At 35.4% G+C, this 27,108-nt stretch overlaps 1 protein-coding gene across 3 annotated transcripts in view; it reads left to right on the plus strand.

Annotated features, from left to right (window-relative positions):
* The window catches only part of TTC8 (tetratricopeptide repeat domain 8), a 50,633-nt gene that overhangs the window by 9,444 nt on the left and 14,081 nt on the right, over nt 1–27,108 (plus strand). For all 3 annotated transcript variants that reach the window (XR_003796068.1, XM_029239366.1, XM_029239367.1), the window contains exons 2-9: nt 5,885–6,005; nt 7,113–7,176; nt 7,291–7,450; nt 7,666–7,755; nt 10,158–10,202; nt 14,901–14,986; nt 22,804–22,891; nt 25,224–25,334. Coding sequence is in view for 2 of the 3 variants with exons in the window: in XM_029239366.1 (XP_029095199.1) it covers nt 5,885–6,005; nt 7,113–7,176; nt 7,291–7,450; nt 7,666–7,755; nt 10,158–10,202; nt 14,901–14,986; nt 22,804–22,891; nt 25,224–25,334 (765 nt within the window). In the remaining variant the exon portion in view is untranslated. The remainder of the gene's footprint in view (nt 1–5,884; nt 6,006–7,112; nt 7,177–7,290; nt 7,451–7,665; nt 7,756–10,157; nt 10,203–14,900; nt 14,987–22,803; nt 22,892–25,223; nt 25,335–27,108) is intronic.

Raw genomic sequence — 27,108 nt, forward strand, 5'->3', positions numbered from 1 at the left:
TAAAAATAGCTTCCTTGGTATAGTTGTAAAATTATTTTTAATTCCTGAGATACTGTGAATTCATTAAATATGTAAAGATCTCTTCTCTGTGCTCTAAATGAGGTAACAGTAATTAGAATTTTCTGATCATAGAAAATTTAGCACTCTTCAGTGGATGGGGTGTTACTTGTACAGAACTTGTGAGGGCACTTTTGGGGAAAGATTAAAGTTCATGTTTGGGTTTTTATTGAATGAGTTTGAGTCCACCTACAAATACTTGGTTGGTCATTAAGACTTTTAATTTTAGAAACTGTATTATCCTAAAAATGTTTACAACCTTCTTAATGCTTTCCAGGAACCAGATCCAGAATTGCCAGTGTCTCAGGTAAAGGTTTAGCTGCAACCTTTAGTTTAGAGAATAGTTTAATTACTATTGCTTAGTTGTTGCTATAGATTAGAAAATTTGCTGCCTATCTACTTGTGCTGTTATAAAATTAGCTATATCTACCAATCATTCTGTAGATATAAACTATTATATTTCTAGTACTTTGTGTCTATGGATGTAAAACTAGGGCACTCTACTCCTTATGACTTGTAGCTTAAATAGAAATGACCAATATTGACCTAGAGGATGAGAAAAATAAAGGCGGAGGCAAGGGGAGTCAGAGGCTTAGAAAGGGCGCCAAGATGTCAGGAGTGTCTGAAAAGACTGTGATGGATTGGATCATAGGTCTTGAGTAAAGAGTAGGCCGACTCCGCTTGGGAAGGTCTTGTTTTTAGAGAGAGGTGCCTGCCACTGTGAGGAAGAAAAGACTTGGCCAGACAGCCACATCTACCAAATGAACTTTGTTAGACATGAGAGGTGGCCAGAGAGACCCGCTAACTGGATGAGACAGTAGATGAGTGGAAAGGGAACCCAGGAAGAGGAGGTCTGGTTACGGGGCCTCCTGGCCAGTGAAGCTTTTAGCCCAAGAGTGTTTCCAGTAAGTCTGGGAATAAGGAGAAGGGACGAGAGAGATGTAAATCAGAGAACTTAAGTATTGTCAGGGGTTTGCCCTGCCAAGCAAGAGTGAATTTGAAGTGTTTTTTAGATAAATAAACAATTTGAACCTCATGGGGTTTACATGTGTAATTATCAAACCTTTTAGAAGAAAGTAGTATACAAAATACTCTGATGGAGGCCTGTGTAGTTTCAAACAAACATGGTAAATAGGTTAAAATGTAGTACTCTGTTCTTTAAAAGGATGACATTTGTCATTGGAATGTTCATAATCATGATTTCCAAATTGATAGAGCGTGGAAAACTATTTTTTGTATAATACATGTACAAGTCATAAGAATCACCTAAGGTATAAATAGAGTAAGTAATGTGCCTTTTGTTTTCAGTAATTTTGGAAGATTTTGATTAAAGTTAAAATTAAATTAAAACATCAATAATATGCATTGTTGGTATGGTTTGAAAACTTTCAGTGGTATTTGAAAGTTTCAGACCAGCACAGGGACTTCATGAAGGACCTGTATTTGACGTTTCCTGCTCTGTTACTATAGACTTAATTGGATAGTGATCTAAAAGAATCGGAAGGGAACAAGGCTGACTGGATTCTTTTGAGCTCACTATTCACACTTTTTGCCTTTCCTCTTTTGCAGGTTTTTATCACTTCAAAATAAATGAGGCTTTACAATAACAATTCAACATTTTGTGCCTAAATTTTCATTTTCATAGAGTAGGCAGAGTGTCACATGTTACTGATTCTCATGATGTCTAAATCAGGTTAGACAGACTGTTCTTTTGGTAGCTTTATTCTAAGAATAACTTAGTAAAATTGTTTCTTACCTGTCTTAAAAGGCTTTACATAGCCTTGCATTCTGTATTAAGAGGAACAAAACAGTGTAAACCTGCTTTACTCAGTCAGTAGAGTTTTAACCTTTTAATTTGTCTATTTTTATCACTGAAATTGGATTAACCTCACAGAAGGTAGTACAGGGAAGTCAGTATTTTCCTGATGTTAGCTGGCAGACAGTTGCCTCAAGAGTAATGTCCTGTATATAGACTAACTCAGCAGGTAAATGAGATGGGATTGTGTTTCGCAGATAAAAAAGGAAATAATTGATGTGATGATTACTCATTTAGATTGGGAGGATCTATGCTTTTCCCTTAAAAAAAAATTCCTAAGCATCTATTATTTTTATCGATTTTACAGGAGTTCCAATACGGAGGTATTCAAATTTATCTATATAAACTGCATGACCCTGTCATTTATTAACAACTTAAGTATTTCTGATAAAAACCAGTTTATAGTTTTATTGAGATTCAAGTGGCAGTGTAGGGTTACCAGTTTGCTTTGTTATGCATTTTATTTTATTTTTAAAAATTTTTATTGGAGTATAGTTGATTTACAATATTGTATGCATTTTATTTTAATCACTGATTAGTTTTGAACTTTAAAAAAATTTAAACAGGCAGAGGAATTTAGGGCTGTAAAACATGCTTGGCTTGCCTCCAAAATAAAATGTTTTCATTAAAATTCCGAGAATTGTTCCTGTTGTTCAGAGCAGTTCTTTGAATACAATCTGATGTTTAATCAAGCAGTGATACATGATTTTCAAGGTTATTTTTTGTTAGGATAGAAGGAGGAAAGTCAGGAAAATTAATATTCTCAAATACTGATGAAATTTAAAATTAAGTAATGGTGCAAGTAGATCTTATTGCAGATCTTTAAATATCAGAAATTCACATCATTATTTCTACTTCTTAATAATGAGGTTTTAGAAACTGAAACAAATATAGATTTACCTTTTTGAAAAAGTGAATTCTTATGGAATAAAATTTTTAAAAAAAGATCTTCCTATTTGGCTTCTGAAGCATATATTCATTTGGTTGGGAGGGAATAGTGGATTTACATTCCTATGTTTTGCTTAGCCTGATGTAAAATAATTTGCAGCTTCTTGATATTTGAGGGGTTAGTAGAAGGATAGAAGTCAAGAAGCATGATGGATTGGACTATGAGATAACAGAATGGGTATGAAAATAGTTTAAAAAATATGTGCATGGATAATTAATATCCAACTGTATAAATGATACTGTAATAATAAAAATTTGACTTTTAGAGAGTCAATTTAACTAGGACTCCAAATCATACTCCTGAAGCTTTATTAACTCCTCATCATGGCATACAGGTGGCATACAGGATCCCTCACTGGCCCCTGCCTTTTTCTCCAGCTTCTTCTCAAGCAACTTCTCCTCAGCTGAACCTGATTCTTCTACCACACTCTTGTTTCTCCATATGAGCCCTCAAGCTGGCCTTCCTTTGCCCTATGCGCTCTACCTGGCACGCACTCTCCTGTCTTGGCCGTGGGGCAAACTCTCCTCCTTTACCTTTTCTTCCACCCCAAGGCAGCTGCGTGCCTTTCTTTGTCCTTCTATAGCATGTTCCAGGTTTTCGTTTTTACACTTTCCCCATAACACTGAAATTCTTATGAGCTAGAACTTGGGCTGTGACTTACTCATCTCTGTTCCCAGGACCCGGCATGCAGTAGGTGCTCCCTGGGAATATGGGAATGAACTAGTGAAGCCCACATCCTGCTTTAGTGTGTGAACAGAGGATGCTGCCGTCCTTCCTCTTGTCCACCGGAGGTGCTCAGCAAAGAATATGCCCTTTTGAAAAATTAAAGCCATCAGATACTTGCAGGGCAATAGGAACTGTGAGGACTTAAATCAGGATTACTTATTTCCATCTTTAAAGTTAAATTAAACCGTTAGTCCAAGCCAGTGATGAGTGACGACTTCCTTGACCCTTGAGAATAGCTGTATCAGTCTGGCAACTTTCCTAATCTTTGGTGGCTCCCACAGTTAGATGCAGTTCCAATTGGAACTGACTTTTTAAACAAAAAAATTAGTTCTTTGGGTCCATATTCTTCTCATTCAATTGGGTTAAATTTACACATAACGTTTGAAATATTTTATTCTAAGTTATCTGTTAAGAATCCAGTAAACCTCAACCAGAAAAGTATAAGACAAAACCCCAATAATCTAATCAAATGTAATTTCACTTGAGGAACCTAAATATATTGTGAAGACAGCCTTCTTTTTTTTTTTTTCCCTGTGGTAGGCTGTCTCTTGTGATGACAAGCTCTGTGGACAGCTGATATTATATATATCTTTTTTTTTCATTTCAACATTATTTTTTTAATTTATTTTTTTATACAGCAGGTTCTTATTAGTTATCCATTTTATACACATTAGTTGTATATATGTCAATCCCAATCTCCCAATTCATCCCACCACCACCCTTCCCCTCCCCCCCCCACCACTTTCCCCCCCTTGGTGTCCATACGTTTGTTCTCTACATCTGTGTCTCTATTTCTGCCCTGCACATTCAATCCCCTCTTGGCATCTGCTTCTGGGAGGACCTGGACTCACACAGGGGAGATAATACCTCATGGTGAGGACCAAAGGCAACAATGTAATTTCCTTTTGTTCCCATTAAAAGGAAAGCATGAAGACTTAAAAATTCTTTTTCTTTAAAAATTTTTAAAAATATACATTCCAATTACTTTAGCCCACAAAAGGATCTCTGCCTTCTAATTCTTGTAAAACCATTTTCCATGTAGCTCATTTGTCACATATCATGCATTGCTTTGCCTTGTTATTTAATCCAGTAGGTGATACGTTCAGGAAAATTAGGATCCATGTCTTTATCTTCTCGCATTTCCTTCTCAGAACCTAGCCCAGTGCTACATAAGTAGGAGGTGCTCAATAAATACACGCTGATGATTCAGTGCATCTCGATATCCTTATGTGAGGACTCTCTGGTCCTCTTGTAGCCTCCATCTGTTCCTCCCTTGGTCCCTTGCCTTCATGCAGCATGCTTCACAGCCAGATTCCTAGTATGATGAGGCCTAACCCCTTTCCAGATTTCCCTTGCTGCTGCTCCCCCTGTAGTATAGAGTCGGTCCTATACTGCTGCCTCAAGTGTTGCCTTCTCCCCAAATCTGCCACAGGACACCAAGCTTTATTGCTCCCTGCTTCTATTGAAGCAGAAAGGTAAACTTTTCTGATAAAGCAGTTTTAAATATTTCACAAGGTATTTAATTGTGCACACCTTTACGTCTAATTTCTCAGGGTAAAGCAAAGCTGATGAGATATTTTCTAGGTTCCTTAATTACCTTTCCATTTTTTCCCGCACTTTCTAGCAGGTTTACTAGCTGATCTACTGGCTAGATCACAAAGCAACCAAGATTGTGTTGATTAGTTATTGGGAAGTGGGAAAAATTAATCCTAGTTCAAGTTAAAATTTTTGGAATACCTATTGTGTACACAAACCATAGGTGTGATGGAAAATTCAAAAGTGAACAAGGTAGAAAAGCTTGTGTTCTGGGGGAAGGGAGGGCAAACATATGCCCAAATAATTATAGTGTTGGTTGAATATAGTAAGTACATAATAATAGAAGTGTAAAAGAAAGTGCTTTCTAAGAAAGACAAGAGGGAAGTAGGCTCAGAGTTAAACTATCAGGGAAGTCTTCACGAAGGACTTGGCCCTGAAGGAGAAAGGCAGAAAGAACACGTGGTTGTAGCTTTACTCATCTGTTTTCAAATTATTATTCTAGTAAAATTTTCTATAAAGATCTTCTTTCACTTATAAAAAGGCATGTTAGAAGACTACTAGGTAACTACCACACTTTTGTTTACTAGGTAATTGATCTATTGATTGTTTCTCGATTAATAATGACCTTGCCTTCTTGTATTAGTTCCTGGACATAGCCCTTTAAATTAGTATCATGCATTAAGTATGGTAAACATGTTTGATAAAAAATTAGATAATAATAAAGGATGGCTGATTTCTATAGGCTATGCACTACTTCTAATGCAATTTAAGATATGCTTTATCTTATCTATGCTTTTTAGGCAGCCTGGATTTTAAAAGCACGAGCACTAACTGAAATGGTGTACATAGATGAAATTGACGTAGATCAGGAAGGAATTGCAGAAATGATACTGGATGAAAATGCTATTGCTCAGGTTCCACGTAAGTACTGGTTTTTCAGTTAAGTAAATGAAAAGCCATTAGGAGGAGGAATACTCTCTATGTGTACTTTTTTATAATAAAAATAAGACACATACATGAAGCACGTGTATGCATGAAAAAATATTACCTCTATTCTGCCTTATAGTACAAAGGCACAATTATATTATCTTAAACTTAAGGTGTGAGATTGACGTATAACTATTTTTCAGTAGAAGCTATATTATGTATTTTAAAATATTTTATAAAAAGGCATTCTATCTGAGCTGCTTATCTAATATATCAAAGATTGTTTATCTGAGAGTCTAAACACAGGAAGCATCCAAACAACAGAAGTGTTCTAAAAAAAATGATAATTTGAAAACATCACTTCATTGTAATAATTGATGATTTGCTCTAATGCATGATGTGAGGTGATGGAGTGATTTGCTAGGCAGTGACTGTCCATCAGGATTGTCACAGTGGCCTAGTCCCAGCTTGCAGGTGTGCTGCTGTGAATGGTATTGGATGATTACCATGACATATGGTATCTTGCTGGTAATTTGTTAGTTGTGACAGTTATCAGTCATTTATATATGTTTGGAAGGTAATAGCTGTTTTAATGCTTCAGTGGAAATTGAGAAAAAAAAGTACATATGTTTCAGGTTAAGATGTCTTTTTTCCCTATCATTTTGCTCTTTTGGAGTTAAAATATCTAAATTCCAAATATTGGGGGTAACTGATCTTTTATTGGGAGAAGAAGTTTGTATGAAAAATAAACTATGAGTATAGAACTGTCATTTTGATGTGTTGGAGCTTTGGAGCCTGCCTGTCTTGAGTTTGAATGCCGGCTCTACTAACAGGTTGACCTGTTTATTTAAATCTCTAAGCCTTTGCTAAATGGGTTAGTACTACCTACCTTGCAGAATTAGTGTGGAGATTAAATGTAATAACAAAAGTAACATGATAGGTACTCAATAAATATTAGTCTCAAACACATTACTCTAGATACATTTCCTGTTACTAATGTCTTTTTCACCAGGCTAGCACATTTGTGAAAATTGCGTTAGTGGACAGTTTTTACAGATCAATAAATAATATACAAATTGAATTTGCCATCTCATCTTATAGGTCCTGGAACATCTCTGAAACTCCCTGGAACTAATCAGACAGGAGGCCCTAGTCCAGCTGTCAGGTATGTTCAGTATACTCCTATTTCATTCCCTTTGCCACTAAATATTGACCAGGCTGCATGAGAATCTTCCTTTATTGATCTTCTTTGTATTTTAACAATTTACAATCTTCACAGGCCGATCACTCAAGCTGGAAGACCCATTACAGGTTTCCTTAGACCCAGCACACAAAGTGGAAGGCCAGGCACTATGGAACAGGCCATCAGAACACCCAGAACTGCCTACACAGCTCGCCCTATTACCAGCTCATCTGGAAGATTTGTCAGGCTGGGAACGGTAAATTCTGTCAGCTTTACCATAGCCTTGTATGACCAAAGTAATTTATGTTATGTTAATCATTTTTCACTATTTTTATAGTAGACAATTATATGGAAAAATTTTGAAGGTGATTCTTTTTACTTGTGTTGGCTTTATAATTTTATGCACATTAAACTCAATTTGTGTTTCAAGAGAAAGTTTCAGATTTCTTGTTCTATCATTTTTCCCCATAGGCTTCCATGCTTACAAGTCCTGATGGACCTTTTATAAATTTATCTAGACTGAATTTAACAAAATATGCCCAGAAACCTAAATTGGCAAAGGTATGTACTTAAAATTATTTTATGTTATGAAGTAATGTTCAAAATGTTATCATAACATTACAGGAAATGGATAAAAATTTGTGAAGAAAAGACCTTGTCTTGATTGAAATGGAAATGTTTAATTATTCTAATATCTAAAATTTTTCTTAGTATTGAGTTAAGGAAAGTCAATCAGAAATAAAGCATATATACCATTATAATAGGAAATTCTTTTTCTCCTAATAAAGAACAGCAATTTATAACAAAGAAAGCAGATGTTACCCATTACCCACCATCTTTGGGTAATGAAGTTTAGGAGATCATCTGTATGTGTGTGTATTTTTCTTTTTCAGCTTGGACTGTTCTCAGAAAAATAATTTTCTATCCTTGTAGGATTTTAGAACTGTCAAAAAGAAGATAAAAAAATGTTCTCTTTCTAATTAGTAATTAATCAGGCATCTCAATAAAGATTTCTTGAGCCAGACAGCAGCAAGCCAACTACATTAGTACTTCTAACCATTAAATGCTCCTCTAAATTAAAGAGAAAGTGAGAGCAAGAGAAAAAGTGATAAGAGAGTGAGAAGGGAGAGGGAGAGGGAGAGAAAGGAGGATGTTCGTGACCTTTCCAGTACAGAAAAGTTTAGAGGTGAGCATGGAATAATTCAGAGCCAGGAGCAGTTAGCTTCTGGAAATTGGTGTAAGCCTAACTCAGGTTTTTAGCTGTAATCTCTATGAATTCTGTGCATGAGTGCTGAGCTCATTCCTATTATCAGTTCTACTGGTGTTTAACATATTTAGTAAATATTAAACACTCTAGGGAAAATGAAAAAGGACACTAGCCATACAGACTTGAATTTTAAATCAGGAAAAGGAATGCCAGTTGGCAAACAAGGAATCAGACTATAATAATGCCAATGATGTTTTTCTTTTTTTTTTTTAACTAATTAATTTATTTACTTTTGGCTGTGTTGGGTCTTCGTTTCTGTGCGAGGGCTTTCTCTAGTTGCGGCGAGTGGGGGCCACTCTTCATCGCAGTGCGCGGGCCTCTCACTGTCGTGGCCTCTCTTGTTGCGGAGCACAGGCTCCAGACGCGCAGGCTCAGTAGTTGTGGCTCACAGGCCCAGTTGCTCCGCAGCATGTGGGATCTTCCCAGACCAGGGCTCGAACCCGTGTCCCCTGCATTGGCAGGCAGATTCTCAACCACTGCGCCCCCAGGGAAGCCCCCCGATGATGTTTTTCTTAATTTCTTATTTGATAGCAACCCAGTCAACTTCATTTAGCAAAATCATAAACTTTTACTTATTTCCCTTTCCTTTATGAGGAATATCTGATTCCTTATCTTTTTAGGCCGTTTATTTGAGGTGGCTGAATGGCTACTTAATACCATTGTTGTTTTCTAACCAGGGAGTGTAGTCAGTAGAGGCATTTCCCTCAAATTAGGATGCTTCCAGGACAGACCTGGTCTATGTTACTAGATTTAGACGAGCTAGATTTTGCACTTATTTAGTGTGTTGTAGAAATAATGCTAGGTTTCTCTGTCTTTGGTCCCCAACTTGCCTTGACTTATCAGGACTCATTTCTAATATTGGCATATTGCTTGGGGTGGCTGGTGACTCCTTGACACTGTCTTGGGTGTTATAACATCCTTTTCATGGCAGTGGTAACACCAACTGCTCTCATAACTTTTTTTTTTTTTTTAATAAGAGAACAAATGGAGGATTAGGAATAGTTTTCTAAAGAGGGCCTCATCCTAATTTCTTTTTTCTTTTTTTGTTTGCCTTCAGGTCATCTCTGTTAATAATCTTGATATCTTTCAGGGGTGCTAGCCTCTTTGCAAGTATAAAATAATGGTATTATGGACAAATGTAGTACCACCAAGAGGTAGTCCGGTAAATGCTTATTTATCCAGATAGGTTGGGGGCAGTATTAGAATAATGATTCTCAGCCCTGGCTGCACATAGAGGCATCTGCATATTAAGGAAAAACTCCCTACTTTACAGTTAAACTCTACTTTGTTTCAAAAAGAACTTCCAGATTTTCCCATGTCTAAAGTGTCATTATTAATATCGTAATCACTGTATAATACATGTAGTTTTATGACAGTCCTAAAGTTGGTCTTTTCATTTGTCTCTTTCTGATAAAATAGTATGTGTAATATGAAAAAAATTGTTGAATTATTTGAGCTTTCCAGTTCGTATTCTGTGAAAACAGGAATCAGTTATAAGTAGCCTTATTTTAAAATGAATGGTTGTAACAAATGGTGGATAGACCCTTTACTTATAAATCCCAGGCACTTTAGAGCACTTTGTTATTTTGGTTCAATCTAGCTGCTGTCAAAATGGCCTTTGAGTTTTGATATGACAATAAAGTACCTTTGTTAAAATAAAAGCTAATGTATTTTTTTGCATTTTTTTTCTTCACAGGCTTTGTTCGAGTATATCTTTCATCATGAAAATGATGTTAAAACTGTAAGTTTTGAATTTGCACTATTTTTAATGTGATTTTTATGACTTTGGGGATTTAGATTCTGAAATGTTCTGTTTCTTACCTTATAAACAGATGGAATTATGAAGATTGGAGAATTATTGATACTTTCAAATCCACTGTCAGTTTCAGTAGGAAACTTTGTATAACTATGGAAGTCATAAGACTTGTGCCTGATCCATAGAGTAGTAGATCTCCATTAAAGGGCAAGATATAGATAATTGAGAATGCTGCGTAGTATGTTTGTGTTAAAGTTTATTTTTTATACTAATAGTTAGCATTGTTGATCCGTTTTCTTCTTTGGTCCATATAGTGATTATAGGTTTACTAATACATGTATTTCTGGTCTCTTTGTAGTGTTCCCCATCTCCTCCCCTTTAACATTTTATAATAGAAAATTTCAAACATGTGCAAGTGGAGAGTATAATGAGCCTGTATCAGTCATCACCCAGCTTCAACAATAATCAATAATCAGTTGTCTTGGTAGCCTTTCAACAGAGAATTTTAAGGTTACATGCTCAGGACTTCTCCATTTGTGTCATTTTTCAGCATACTAATATGCAAATGAGCAGTAACTTCACAAATCTTGTCCAATCAAATGTAGTTAATTCTACAGTGTCTAATGATAGTATTTTCTGTCATTTTCTTATTCAAGGAAAAAACCTTATATATTAAGTATTCAGGAAGACAAAAGCATTTTTCTCAATTGTGTTTTCTATGTGTCAACCATTATGTTATGTACTAGGAAAACTAATAAAAATATGATATTTGTTCCTGCCTCTACAAGCCATGTAATCTAGCTGAGGAAATAAAATTGACATAATGAAACAGTTAAAAAGGTAATTGCCGGAATGTGAAATTGGTACCGAAGATCAAGGGGAAAAATCAGGGGATAATATTAGTAAAAATCCGTAAAATCAGTAGGATTTTTTGGAAAGGGTGGGAAAAAATGTAAATGCAGGGTAAAAACATGAGCAAGGTATGGAAAGAGAAATAAATAAACCACATTCTCAAAAATGGGGGTGTCAAAGAGACATTTTAGAGAAAGAAGTGACAGAACGTGATGCTAGATTTGGTATGGGAGACAAAGGAAAGACACAGCTCAAACTTGCCTCTTAAAGATGCTGGAAGAATGGCCGTTTTACTAACAGAAATGGGATTATTAGGGAAGGACGTCAGTTTGTAAAGAAGCTGAATAATTCACTAGAAGGCATTTTTAGTTTGAAATTGTGAAAGGCTATCCAAGTGGAGATGTCACTGCATGTATTGGAAGCTGTGACACTAAAATATAGGGGTCCTGGGCCAGATACACAGAGTATGGGAGTTATCGATAATGAAGTGATAGTGGATATGGTCACATTGAGAAAAGAGAAAACTAAGGTTGGGGCAACTGAGAAACCATGCACATTTCTGTAAATAAAAGTCAGTACATGCCATTTTCACTCAATATAAAGCTGGTCAGAGGGTTTCAGGGTGATATATAAAATCATGTAGTTACACTGTCATTAAAAAGAAACATTCAAATACCATCCCATTTTATAAATGAGTAAATATTTGTAATTACTAGAGTATCATAAAGCTATATCCTGACTTTTTGAAGATTAATTCACTTATTGCAGAGACATTTATTCTTTCATCCAACATATTTTGAGCCACTACAGTGTGCCAGGCACTGTCCTAGGCCCTGAGATTACAGAGTGAAGCAATCAGACAAAAATCTCTGCTCTTTTGGAGATTACGTTCCAGTTGGGCAAGGAATAGAGACAGTTAGCAAACTTAAAAGTATATAAAATGTCATGGGATAAGCAGTATAAAAATAAAGCAGGGAAACCAGGTAAGAGAATAGATGACATGGGGGAAGATGTCCTTTTATATGGGCTGGGAGGTGGTCAGTGAAGTCCACTCTGAAAAGACATTTAAACAGAGACCTGTATGAAGGGAGACAAACCATATGGTTAGGTGGAGGAAGAGCATGTAAATCAGAGACAACTTTAACTGCAAAGGCCCCGAATATTAGCATTCTTGGATTGTTTAAGGAACAGTGAGGAGGCCACTGTGGCTGGAGTGAGGTCTTTGAAGGGGAAGAGTTGTAGGCAATGGGTTCAGAAAGTTGACAGATCATATGCTGTTTATAGGTCATAGTGATGATGTCTTTATTCATCTTGAAGATGTTGTTCTGCATCTTGGCATTTACATAATTTTGTTGAGGAATGTTGTTTTTTCAGCTACATTGAAAAAATAGAATTTGTTCTATGGAAAACTGTATTTCTGCCTTTGAGTTCTTAATAACTTCCTTCCTCTCCCTTCTTGGGGCAGTATTGGCAATGTTGACAAACTGAAGGGGCATGTGGGTTGGTGATTCTGGAATCTTTATTTCCATATGCTCTTTAATTTCGTCATGCTGAAGTTGTCGCAACTCTAACAATAGTGAAAGGATGACTGTTTTTTAAACTTTAGAGGTTGGAGCACTATTACTTAGGAAGGTCACTGGGACGCCCAGGTGGATGTATTCACAAACATGTTGTCGAGATCTGCCAAGGTTCCCTGTTCTTATGGACTTTTATAAACTTACGCCTTTTATTTATGACCTTCTAGGTCTTTATTAATATCTAGATATTGGATTGATTGACTTATTCAAAGATCCTTAAATATAAGTATATAGTAATTTATTTTAAAAAACTGGGGAAGACTTTAAAGAAATATAGCTCTCTGTAACCTCTTTAAAATTTTAAAATGTTAATAGCTTTTAATTATGAATCTTATTACTATGACAGTTTTGTTTGGTTCTTAAGTTATTTTCAACGTAAGTCAGAAGTAAAGAATAGAATTAATTCAGTCAACAAATAATTCTTGAGTGCCTCTTAACCGCACAGTGACATTGCAGAACAGAGATGTGTTAAGAAGTGGATGCCTGTCCTCGGGGAATTTAGAGTCCATTTGAAATAGTCACAAGTGGTTTTGTCTAGTGCAGCCCCAGTCTTCAAATGAAGAGTGATCATTAATATGTAATTTTTTTGACCATTTTTATTCTACATCAGTGATCATATTAATTTCCTTAATTGGTTTAGACAAACATGTGGCTCCTGCATAGGAACCATATCTGAAAGTAAAATCAGCAGCCTGTAATCAGCACTAAGTCTAATCTTGGAAAAATTAGAAGGTGTAAAAAAAATTTAGAATGACATTTTTCTGAAAAATAGAAGGTCTGTTATATTAAACATGAAAGTGAATCTGATCTATTCGCTGGAACAGGTCTTTTAAAGGATTAAGTTAAAATGAATATATTCAGATATTTACAATTTACTCCTGAACTGAGCTGATTGAAATATGGTTCTCTGGTACTTCCAGAGATAATGGTAATTGAAATTATACTTTTTTTCTTCATTTTTCACTTCCATTTTTACCTCTTGCTTGGGGGAAAAAAGAAAAGCTTATGAACATAGTGTGTAGCGTGCTTTTAATTTCCATAGCTTTCAAGTAGAGGTGTTGATTTTTCAAGTCCATTAGAACCTCAGCATGGTGACACCATTCCTTTATAAATAGTTTGCATATTTAGAAGTCTCCCCTGGAGCGAGGGAAGATGGGGAACACAAGGAAAGTTATTTATTTTGCAGTAGGAGATTCAAGGAGCTCTTCTGGCATTCATTTCAGAAAAGAGTTAATATTAAGAAATGGGCAATAATATGGGATGCATTCTGAGATTATAGAACTGAAAATCTAAGAGTTACTTTAACTGAGCTGTTGGATATCATCATGATGTTAACACTGACTAAAGAATAAAAGGTTTTCAACCTTAAGAGAAAGAATAACAAGTATTATTAAAAAACCAGAATTCTTTTTAAACTAATAACCTGAGTTTTTATTCACCAGATCTTTATATGAGCTTCAGATTTCTGTGAGCTTTGAATTTGTATAAAGATTGACTTACTTTCCTCTTTGTCCAAATGGTTTCCACTTTTTTGGTATAGAATCCTAATTCCTAATGAGATGTCTCTTGTCTGATCTTAAATAATCACTAGAAGGAACAAACTAGAAGACGTTAGAGAGAAAGGGATAAACACATGTAAAATGCAAAAGCAGTTAAGAAGATCTTCTTTAGTCTGCAGCGAATGAAAGTCTGACCTTTAGAATTACTGGCATGTGAGGTAATGTCAGAATAATGGAATGATGGTTGTTAAAAGACGGCGGTTACCCAAGTACCCCAGCTCCTTTCACTCTTCTTCATGACCCTGTTTTCAAACCTTTTTCTATCTGCATACTTGATCTTTCTTTATTTCTCTACACCTGTCCTTAAAGTGGGGCCTGCGGTTGGGCCTGCCTTACGTGGTAAAGGCTTGACTCCCACTGGGTTTGGAGGCATTTTGGTTGGGAGAGGGTAAAAACTGACGGATTTTTAAATACCATTTTCGTACCTTGTATATTAAAATTGTATTCAAATAGACTGTATGTCTGCTTCCCTTTGATCACTGTTTACTTCTCATCTGCTGTCAGTCCTCTGGTCTGGAACTGATTATTTAGGGAAGATTGGTGGGGCCATCTGGAGACATGAGCAGCTTGAGTTTCTGTCTGATTTCTAATGCATGTTTTGATTGATGCTAATTATATGGTTTATTTCATTATTTTTTGTTTCTGTTTATTGTTAGAAAAGAAAATCCTAATCTAAAATGAATTGTTTTTCAAAGGCTTTGGATTTGGCTGCCCTTTCCACAGAGCATTCTCAGTACAAGGACTGGTGGTGGAAAGTGCAGATTGGAAAATGTTACTACAGGTAAAATTTTGATTATTTGGAAAAGGCTTAGAAGCAGCAACATATTTTAGAGTCTCAAATCTGGTAACCTTTTCTGGGGGATAGATTTCCTCATGAAGAAAGGAGAACTGTGTCTTTGGCTTACGTGAGGAAGCATTTACTTAGCAATCACATGATGGCACTAAGAACTGACACCTTTAGGATAGTAAAATTTTAGAGCTGGGAAGGGGAAACTTTGAGACCATCACATCCAACACTCCTTTTCAGATGAGGAAGCTGAGGCCAGAGAGAGGTTGTGATTTGCATCAGGAACTAGTCAGTAACAGACCTAGGACTAGAATTGAGTCTGTTCGTTCTCACTCCACTCCTCTTGGCTCTCAAGTCTTTCCTCCCTCCCTCCCTCCCTCCCTCCTTCCTTCCTTCTTAATTTTTATTGGAGTATAGTTGATTTACAATGTCGTGTTAGTTTCAAGTGTGCAGCAAAGTGAATCACTTATGCATACACATATATCCACTTTTTTTTTTTAGATTCTTTCCCCATCAAGTTTTTATTTCTACTGATGCCTCATGTCTGTAAAGTGCTTTATAGTTGAGATAGCTTGTCCACACATTACATTATCTCACTTAAATCTTATGGCACTTTGGATATAGTTGCTATTATTAGCCCTTTGTCCAGATGTGAGAAACTGAGCCTCAGAAAGATAAAGTGACTTTCCCAAATTCATGTAGCTAGTATGTGACAGAACGAGAATTTGAGCTCAGCTTTCTGATGCCAGTTCTTTTACTATTTGCACAATCCCATGGTGTTTCTCTAGGATCTAAATAGTCTTACACTAATTTACTTAATGTTTAAACACATTTTTAAGCAAATTAATTGAGACATAAAAAAAGTTGTAATAATTTATGCATATTATATAGCAACTGGTAAATAGGATCTGAAATGATTGCTTGATATTGAAATGCACTTGGAGCATTTGAAAAATAGTGACAAATGAAAAATTATATTTTATAAAGATAAATATGTCTTTTATTATTCAAAAACAAGGTAGACTAGGTACTGTGAGTATCCTTCGATGGTTATTAACTTTAGTTATTAGTTAAACACTGTGAGGAAAAGGAAATATATAAATAGAATAAAAAGGATGCTTATTCTTCTACTATTGAAATTAAGACTATTTTCCATTTAGATATTTCACATAGAACTCTGAAGTATTTTTTCCTACTGTTAGATTGAGGAAGTATTTTCTACTAAAAGGTAATTTTGGACAATTATAACATTAAACTCTTATGAATATAATTTCTGAAGACAAGCTTGAAATCTTGAGCTTCTAAGCAAAACTCTCAGAAATCTATAATAATGAGAGAAAAGCACAACTTGGATTCCTTCTGCCATCCATATAAGATGGCATTTAAATGAGTATATTTTGTCATATTAATTATTGTTCTCCTCTGTTCCTTAATAGCTTCTTGTCTTATTATGTATTCAGCATTCATTCATTTATTCATTTGCTCAAATGGCTTACATTTGAATGGAGGAGAGAGAACAGGAAACAATTATAAATGTGGTTCCCATTATGATAGAAGCAAGTGCAGGGTGCAGTGGGAGCCCAGAGAAAGATGTCAAGGATGGATTGCCAGAGGATGTAGCCCCATATTGACTTCTGTCTCTTTGCTCCTGATCATTAAGTTCTACTGGTTCTTCCTCTGCAGTATCTCTTACAGTTGCTCCACTGCTACCCATTCCCACTCCAGTGCTTTAATCCTGGCTTTTAGTGTCATTTGTTTGAATTGCTACATTAGGTTCTTATCTGGGTTTTCTGCCTCCATTTTCTTGTCCCATCAATCCTTCCTGTATACCCCACTGTCAGAGTAACTGTTGCAAAAAAACCAGCTCTTGTTGGATTCTTTGGTTAATCTCCATTATCTCTGAAATGAAGCCTGGATTTTAAGTGTGGCTCCCATGACTTTGTCCCAGTCTACAGCTTTTCACTTTTCTGTTACTTCTCTCATTCCTTGTTGTGTTTTCCTTTTCAATTAAACCCAACAACTCAGCACTCCCCTAACATGCTGTGTACTTTCCTGCTTGTGTGCTTATGCTGATAGTTTGCTTCCGTCAGAGATATTCCCTCACCCCCTCCCCATCCTATCTAGCTGTCAAAATCTTGCCTGTTACTTCCCCGCTGAAACTTAGTTTGCTCCTCCGCTGTGCTCTCAAAACACTTTTTTTCTCATTGGCCATAATGCAATTAAATTTATTTTAAAATATGTTTTGTTTCAATCTTTACTGGTGCCTTCAGAACATGGTTGTTATCTTCATTTTTGCAACTCCTTACCATCATTAAATGTGCATGCAGTTGATCCTTGACAATGTTTACTGAATTAAATTGGAGAGAAAAAGTTGGCAGTTGGTGGAGATCATCTCTGGACTCTGATTCTTTGATATTGTCCTGTGTTTGTGAACTTGACTGATGTTTTCATTATTCCTAGACTTTCTTTACACATGGTGGCCACTCCATTTCCTCTGCACAGGAACCCATGTGATAAATTCCTTTTTGATAGGGCTAGAAGAAATGATCTCTTAAGGGTACAGTAATAAAACACATATGACTCATTCTTTCCTTTCTTTGGTTTCCAGGTGGTTCAATAGCTCTGATTGCTTGTTTGCTTTTTAATTTGTTTATTCTCCATTTTTTTTATAAATCTATTTCTGTTTTCATATTCTTATTTTACATGTATCTTGTTATTGTAATCCCTTTTAAATCATTTTTCGAAAGAGACAACTTAGTTACAAATATAGACTCTCATGGATAATTAGGTGTTCATGGAATTCAGTGACTGAACTTCAGCCACGTGTTTAAGGCTTGAATGTTCAGTTGAAGCTTTGTATATAAATATAAAGCCGTTCTTCAGAACTTCAGAGTTCTCTGATAACATTTTATGAATACTCCTTGTAAAAGTTGTGGGACCTTTGAAGCGGTAGGGGCTTCTACTACATCACACATCCTCTAACTTTAGGCCAGATTTTGGGGTCACTTTTAACCTCATTGTCCCACATTGTCCATTGTCCCACATTGTCCATTGTCCCAAATAGCTGGGTATAGCCATGCCAGTACTTGAGGCTTAGGTTAGGAAAAAAGAACAAAGCTATTCTTTCAAGAATGAAAGTAACATAATGGACCATATTGTATGTTGTTTTGACTTTATTTTACAAAATAAAAGCATTGTCATAAAGTGCTAAGTAGCTCTTAGATGTCTGGGGATGAGTAGTTATGAGAAAGCCAAACAGATCTATTAAAGACAGGCTGAAGTGCGCTTTAATGATTGATTTCATTTCCCTGGGCAGAAGAAGTGCGTGTTGACACCAGAACAGTTATATTTAGGCAAGGAACAAGTCTGAAGTTCATAGACTAGATACAAAAAAAGGAAAAGAAAATGTTTGTAGAATAATAAAACGGTACAGCTGTTTTACTCGAGTGGCAATTACTATTTACCTCAAAATTGTTTAAAGTTTAAAAATGGGTTTATGCAAAGTCAAAAAATACCTTGAAATAAGTGAAAATGGAAATACAGCACACCAAAACTTATGGGATGCAGCAAAAGCGGTCCTAAGAGGGAAGTTCCTAGCAATAAATGCCTACTCAAGAAACAAGAAAATTCTCAGATAAACAACCTAACTTTACTCCTCAAGGAACTAGAAAAAGAAGGACAAATGAAACCCAGAGCTAGTAGAAAGAAGGAAATAACAAAGATCAGAGCAGAAATAAATGAAATAGAGATTTAAAAGACAGTAGAAAAGATCAATGAAACCAGGAACTAGTTCTTTGAAAAGAAAAACAAAATTAACAGAACTTTAGCTAGACTCATCAAGAAAATAGAGTACTCAAATAAATACAATCAGAAATGAAAGAGGAGATATTACAACTGATACCACAGAAATACGGAGGATCATAAGAGACTACTATGAACAATTATAGGCCATCAAACTGGACAGCCTAGAAGAAATGGATGCGTTACTAGAAACATAAAATCTTCCAGGACTGAGTCATAGAAATAGAAAATCTGAACAGACCAAGTACTAGTAAGGAGATTGAATCAGTAATTTAAAAACTCCCTACAAACAAAAATTCAGGACAAGAGAGCTTCACAGGTAAATTCTGCCATTCAAAGAAGAATTAATACCAATCTTTCTCAAACTGTTTTACAAAATAGAAGAGGAGGGAACACTTTTGAACTTATTTTATGGGGCCAGCATTACCCTGATACCTAAACCAAATAAGGACACCACAAGAAAAGAAAATTACAGGCCAATATCGCTGATGAACATAGATGCAAAAATCCTCAACAAAATATTAGCACATCAAATTCAACATTACACTAAAAGGATCATAATAATGATTAAGTGGGATTTATTCTAGGGATGCAGGGATGGTTCAGTATATGCAAATCAACCACTGTGATACACCACATTAACAAAATGAAGGATAAAGATCACATGATCATCTCAGTAGATGCAGAAAAAGCATTTGACAAAATTCAACATCCAGTTATGATAAAAATTCCTAACAAAGCGGGTGTAGAGCGAATGTACCTCAATATAGTAAAGGCCGTACATGACAAGCCTGCAGCTAAATTCATACTCATTGGTGGAAATCTGAAAGATTTTGCTCTAAGATGAGGAATAAGATAAGGATGCCCACTCTCACCATTTTTATTCAACATAGTATTAGAAGTCCTATCCAGAGAAGTTTAGGCAAGAAAAAGAAATAAAAGGCATCCAAATCAGAAAGGAAGAAGTAAAACTGTCTGTTTACAGATGACATGATACTATATCTAGAATATCCTAAAGACTCCACCAAAAAAACTATTGGAACTAATAAGTGAATTCAGTAAATTTGTAGGATACAAAATGAATATACAGAAATTTGTTGCTTTCTGTACACTAATAACAAACTATCAGAGAAATTAAGAAAACAATCCCAATTACAATAGCATCAAAAAATAAAATAACTTGGAATAAATTTAGCCAAGGAGTTGAGACACCTGTACACCAAAAACTATAAGATATTGATAAAAAAATTGATGAAGGCATAAGTAAATTGAAAGATATTTCACATTCATGGATTAGAAGAATTATTATTGTTGAAATGTCCATACTACCTGAAGCAATCTACAGTTTCAGTGCAATCCCTATCAAAATTACAATGGCATTTTTGAAAGAAATAGAACAAACAATCCTAAAATTTGTATGGAACCACAACAGACCCTGAAGAACTAAAACAACCTTGAGAAAGAAAAACAAAGCTGGAGGCATCACATTCCCTGACTTCAAACCAAATTACAAAGCTATAGGGATTGTATAAAGTAGATAACTAATAAGAACCTGCTGCATAAAAAATAAATTAAATTTAATTTAAAAAAAAGTTATAGGGATCAAAACAGTATGCTGTTGGCATAAAAACAGACACATAGATCAATGGAACAGAATACAGGGCCCAGAAATAAACCCATGCACATGTGGTCAATAAATTTACAAAAGAGGGACTTCCCTGGTGGCACAGTGGTTAAGAATCCACCTTCCAATGCAGGGGACACGGGTTCGAGCCCTGGTCTGGGAAGATCCCACATGCCAAAGAGCAACAGCCCTTGCGCCACGACTACTGAGACTGCACTCTAGAGCCCATGAGCCTCAACTACTGAGCCTGAATGCCACAGCTACTGAAGCCCGCGTGCCTAGAGCCTGTGCTTTGCAACAAGAGAAGCCACTGCAATGAGAAGCCCAGGCACCACAACGAAGAGTAGCCCCCTTCACTGCAACTAGAGAAAGCCCGCACGCAGCAACGAAGACCCAGTGCAGCCAAAAACAAATTAATTAATTAATTTAAAAAATTTATAAAAAGTCAATGTACAATGGGGAAAGGACAGTCTCTTCAATAAATTGTGTTGGGAAATAGGACAGCCACATGCAAAAGAATGATGGATCACCATCTCACACCATATACAAAACTAACTCAAAATGGATTAAAGATTGAATATAAGACCTGAAATCATAAAACTCCTAGAAGAAAACATATGCAGTAAGCTCCTTAACAGTGGTCTTGGTGATGAATTTTTGGATTTGACACCAAAAGCAAAGGCAACAAAAGCAAAAATAAATAAGTGAGACTTTTTCAAACTAAAAAGCTACTGCACAGCAAAGGAAACCATGAACAAAATGAAAAGGCAACCTACCAAATGGGAAAAAATATTTGCAAATCATATATCCAAAAGGGGTTAACATCTAACATATATAAAAAAACTCATGAAAGTCAATAGTAAAAAAAAAAAATCCGATTAAAAAATGGGCAGAGGCTCTGAATATTTTTCTGAAGAAGACATTACAGATGGCCAACAGGTACATGAAAGGGTGCTCAACATCACTAATCATCAGGGAAACTCAAACCAAAACCGCAATGAGATATCACCTTACATTTGTTAGAATGGCTATTATTGAAAAGATGAGAAATAGCAAGTGTTGGTAGTATGTGAAGAAAAGGGAACCCTCATGCACTGTTGGTGGGAATGTAAGTTGGTGCAGCCATATGGGAAACAGTATGGGAGTTCCTCAAAAAATTAAAAATGGAACTACCATATGCTTCAGCAGTTCTAGTTCTGGGTATTTATCTGAAGAAAGTGAAAACACTGACTCAAAGAAAAGATATCTACATCACCATGTTCATTGCAGCATTATTTACAATAACCAAGATATGGAAACAATCTAAGTGTCCATCAACAGATGAATGGATAAAGAAGTATATGTAATATATATATATATGTGTGTGTGTATATATATGTATATATGCAATGGAATATTACTCAGCCACGAAAAAGAATGAAATCTTGCCATTTGCGATGGTATGGATGGACCTTTAGGGCATTATGCTAAGTGAAATAAGTCTCATAGAGAAAGACAAATACTGTATGATCTCACTTATGTGAGGAATCTAAAAAAAATAAAGAACAAAGCTCATAGATACAGAGAACAGATTGGTGGTTGACAGAGCTGGAGGGTAGGGGGTGGGCAAGTGGGTGTAGGGAGTCAAAAGGTACAAACATCCAGTTATACAATAAACAAGTCATGGGAATGTCACATACAGCATTGCAGCAATAGTTAATCCTGTATTGCATGTTTGAAAGTTGCTAAGAAAGTAAACCTTAAAAGTTCCCATCACAAGAAAAAATTCTGTAACTATATCTATATTCTGTAACTATATTAACAAAATGAAGTATATATTCTGTAACTATATTAACATATGTATGGTGACGGATGTTAATTAGACTTACTGTGATGATCATTTTGCAATATATGCAAATATCAAATTATGTTGTACACCTGAAATTAATATAATGTTTTATGTCATTATACCTCACTTTAAAAAAATGGGCTTTTATCTCAAAGCAGATGTTTTCAAAGAAATGTCATCTTCAGTTCTTCCAATAAAATGGAGGCTCTAAGCATTTATTGAGGTCATGTGACATATGTCAGCTGATCATAAGCTCTTTGGGTGGTGAACTGGTGTGACCTTGCTCCCTGGCAGCTATGAGTCTTGCTGTGACTAGGCTTCAGACAGACTCTTTACATACCATTTAAGCATTAGGCAGTGAATATGGGAAAACAGGAATCTTTTTCCTAAACTATATAAACGTACATGTTAATATGTATGTGTGTATAACATCACCTTCTTTGCTACATGCTTACTCTTAGATGTAATTTGTCTCTAATTCATATCCTCAAGGTATGAATAAATGCTGTAGTATTTATTTTAAATTGAATGTCTAATTTTTTAAATGGCTGTTCTTAGGTTAGGAATGTATCGTGAAGCAGAAAAACAATTTAAATCAGCCCTGAAGCAGCAGGAAATGGTAGATACATTTCTCTACTTGGCAAAAGTAAGTATTCTTAATTTGAGTGGAATTTGTCTTCTCAGGGTAAATGTTTAAATTCTGACAAGTGCATGGGGAGAGTTACCAGTTTCTTTAGGAATATTTGACAAGTTAATGTGTTCAGACTTAAGTTTTTTTTTTTTTCTTTTTTTTATAATAAGGGAAAATGTGAGAACATACAGAGAATACCCATCTCAGGAAAAATTGGTTGCCATGAAAAATAAGACAACACCTTTGAAATATTGCCCATTAGAACAGAAGAAAATGCCACAGGCTTACTACCCCCATGGGTAACAAGCCCCAGAGAGGCACTTTTCTGCAGCACACTTGTCTCCCACCTAAGCAGACTATAGAGAGCAGGGATTGTTTTTATGTAGGACCTTCACTCTTTGGCTGTGCCATTATTACAAAAACAATATTTCCCATTTACTGAGCACCTACTCAGTGGTAAGGTATTCTATCGGGTCTGTTCCATATGCAATTTAACCCTCATAGCAACACCACGAGGCAGATTTTAACATTTCCTTTGTACTCTTAAGGAAAGGGAGACTTAAAGAGGGTAACTAAGATTTTCAAGCTCACTTGGCTATTTGCCAGCATTCAAACTCAGGCATTTCTGATTCCAGGGCTGACTTACTGCCCTGTAGTGCCATCTACAAACCACAACAGAAATGAAGGGCCACCTAGAATTTTCAGTATTGGAATAAAGTTACTTCTTTACCCTCACCAAGGCTACTTTAAAGAAACATTTGTTGAAGTGGTGGTTAGGATATCACCTTGCTATATCTTTAAGAATTTTTTAAATTTAAGAAGTGTGGTTAAAAAAAAAAAAGTGTGGTAAAGGAGGTTGAAAAGAAGATGAGCTATAAAAGGAAGTGCTACTACTTTCTAAATATGGTATTGCACTAATATGTATAAAATGGATAACTAATAAGAACCTGCTGTATAAAAAAATAAATAAAATAAAATTCAAAAAAATATGGTTTGCATACTAAAAAGAAACAAAATGGAAGTTCTACCATATAAACTTACTGTGATAATCTTAGTATGTTTATAGTGGTTTTTCAGAAATATTTGAAACTATCTGGTTCTAAGTATCTTCTATACATTATATGTTAAAATTCTTAAAGAGTTTTCTAAACATCACAGTAAACTCTTCTGACAGCTTGAAATTATAACTCAGGTCACAGTATTTGACTATCATCTTAATTGATAATCACTTGCCACGTGGTTAAAAAAATGTACTTTTTAACTATTGTTAAATATGACTAGAGTCATATTTAATAGTTCTAATTTGACTATTTTTTCATAAATTGATTTGTTTAAATCCACTGTTGCCTACATGACTATATAGAGGTACAATTTACTTATTTTCTTTAATATGTGAAGGAATTATTGCTCAGTAATAGAGACCAAGCAGATTTTAGGAACCACATTATTTCTTAAAATTTTAGATTGTTAATTTAAAAATTATTAAATATTTTATATTACTTAGTATATGGAATTATATACTCACTATATTTTAAAAAGCAGTTCAGAAGCATATAAGGCAATAATTGAAAAGTTTTCATCCATACCCTTCCCTCTAATCGCACACTTTAGCAGTAAACACTGCAAGCAGTTTTCTGTGTATCCATTTGGGCCTCTTCAAAGCACAATCTGCATGTTTAGGAAGAAACAGAGGATCCAAGATCATGAAGAAAAAAATGTCATAATCTTATGTTTCTATACATAAAACTATAATTCTCTTATTTTAGAAATTCCTAATAAGTATATGGTTTATCTACGCTAATGTTCCAGTTGCTAATTAAGCAGAAACTATCAAGTGCCAACCCTCTCAACTCCCTGACCCTGTACCCTACAAATCTGTTTCTCCTCTATTTCCGAGGGTCCTTCTCCCAAACCGCCATCTCCAGAGGCTCTCCCCGGCTGCTCCTTCTCAGACCTTCTTCCATGGGTCGTCCCCTGTTTCTCCAGCATCTTCAAAATCAGCCTCATAATTGGTCTTTAGTGCCAGCCTATAGATATACTTATGTCTGTTCCATCCTAGAAAGATTTTCCCTTGATCCTTTCTTTTCTAGTCCTGGCCAGTCTCTGTGACAATAGTAAGTCCACAGTAAGTGTTTGCTGAATGAATAAATGAATGAATGTTTCATATACAACATGTGGAGATAAAAGTATAGTATCATTATTGGAAATTAATCCAACAGATTTCTGAAACTTTTTTACTATAATATCTAGGAGATAATTTGTTACTAAGCAATAATTATAAACTTGTCATAACAAATGCTATTATTTTAAGAACCAGTACTTTTATCAAAATGTATCTTGGTTTTAGGTTTACATCTCATTGGATCAACCTGTGACTGCTTTAAATCTTTTCAAACAAGGCTTAGATAAGTTTCCAGGAGAAGTAGCCCTACTTTGTGGAATTGCCAGGATCTATGAGGTAAGGTTCATGTCCTTCAAAAAGTTGATGTAAGATTGAGGTTATATGCTACTTAAGTAAGGTCATAGTCCCTTGGGGTCTTATAAAGGATAACAGTTTATAAAATTATGATTGTTGGCCTGTGATTTACCAACAGAATAAGAGATTTTAGTGTATGCATTAGTCAAACTAAGTTTTTATTATGAAGTATTTCAAACATATAGAAGGTATAGAGAATGGTATGAGATAGGGATTTAAATGTTTCTAATTTCAAATATCTTTTAACATAGAACAGTTCAAATAAAGGTCTGCCTTTCAAATGAATAAACAAAAGGCCCCAAGAAAAATTAAAACCACAACCAAATAAAATTCGCAAGGATAAATCATTTTAAACAAGTTTCTGTACAGAACAAGCAATGAACAATAGGCAGCACGACATGTTCATTTAGAAGAAACAAGACCAAAATGAAAGTGATAAATTAAAAAAAAGAACATAAAGGGAAAGAATCCCTCCAGAGAAAAGTATGATAGACATGCAGAAATCCCTTAAGGCATATGTTGTGTAGGCTGCAACGCTAAGGAACAAACTTTAGTAATTAACCCTCAATCCATTGTCACATAAGGAGAAAAGGAATACACTGGAAATCTTTGTATGGTAAACCTTATTTGAATTGTTCTATGTTAAAAGGTATTTGGAATGAGAAACATTACCCTAGGAAATATTATTCTTGTGGTCCTTGAACTTTACTGTGAATAGAAGTGACTTTGGGAGTGTTTTGAGAGTGAGGCCCATTTTCTGCCTTCTGAATCAGATGTCCTGGAAGGTGGGATGTAGATTTTTGTCTGCTTAGCAAGCTCACTAGGTGATTCTGAAGTATAACAGCGTTTGAGGATCATTGCAAAATTCACTTCCTTATTTGCAGTTTTGTTTTAAATAACTAAAAATCTAATTAGAGTTAATATTCTGTGAATTGGTTCAAAAATAACCACTAATAGCTACTATAAAATCACTTAAATGATACCACGGTTGTTTATACACTTGAAGTGACATTTATATGCTTGAAGATATTATTTAAAGGACAAAAATAGAATCTGTGTTTATTCATACATATGAAAATTTATGTGCTAAGATTGTCTATTAAACCAATTGGATTATTTAGTAGTTTAGAAATAGAGCTGGATGAGTAATGATTTCTTATACTAAAAGAACCCATTGCTACCAGGTGCCTCAAAGATTTAAAACCATGAATGTTCCAGAAGAAAATACAGATGAATTATCTGTATAAACTTGGAATGGGGAAGACCCTCCTGAACATGATACTAAGTCAGAAAGCCATAACAGAAAAAAATTGATAAATTTGAGAATGTAAAAGTTAACTTTTCTATATTGTAAAAACAAAAATACCAATAAAAGCAAACCCAAACAAAAAAAGGTAAAAATATCAAACAGGGCACATATTTGCCATACCTGGGACAGAAAAAAGGGCTTCTTTTCATTTCCTCAGTTTATACATTGCTTAACAATTGCTGGGTTTCAGGTGGTTTCCAATTGATGGAGAATTACACATAGACACATGCCTGTGCATACACACACTTATAAATTCTCATTTTGGTCAAGCATGTAAACACGGAAACTCGGTATTTCCTCAGAGCAGTTGTGGAGGTGAGATCACAGTGTGACCGTTGTTGTCCTTCCAGCCCACACAGTGGCTGCTGACCGTCTGCACGCCAGTAAAGTCCCCCCAGAGATGAGACAACAGCCAAACCCCAGCTGCATTTCAGCTACCCCGCTGCC

Source organism: Monodon monoceros, unplaced genomic scaffold, assembly GCF_005190385.1.
Source record: "Monodon monoceros isolate NGI ecotype Baffin Bay Population unplaced genomic scaffold, NGI_Narwhal_1 Super_Scaffold_21, whole genome shotgun sequence".
Lineage (NCBI taxonomy): Eukaryota > Metazoa > Chordata > Mammalia > Artiodactyla > Monodontidae > Monodon > Monodon monoceros.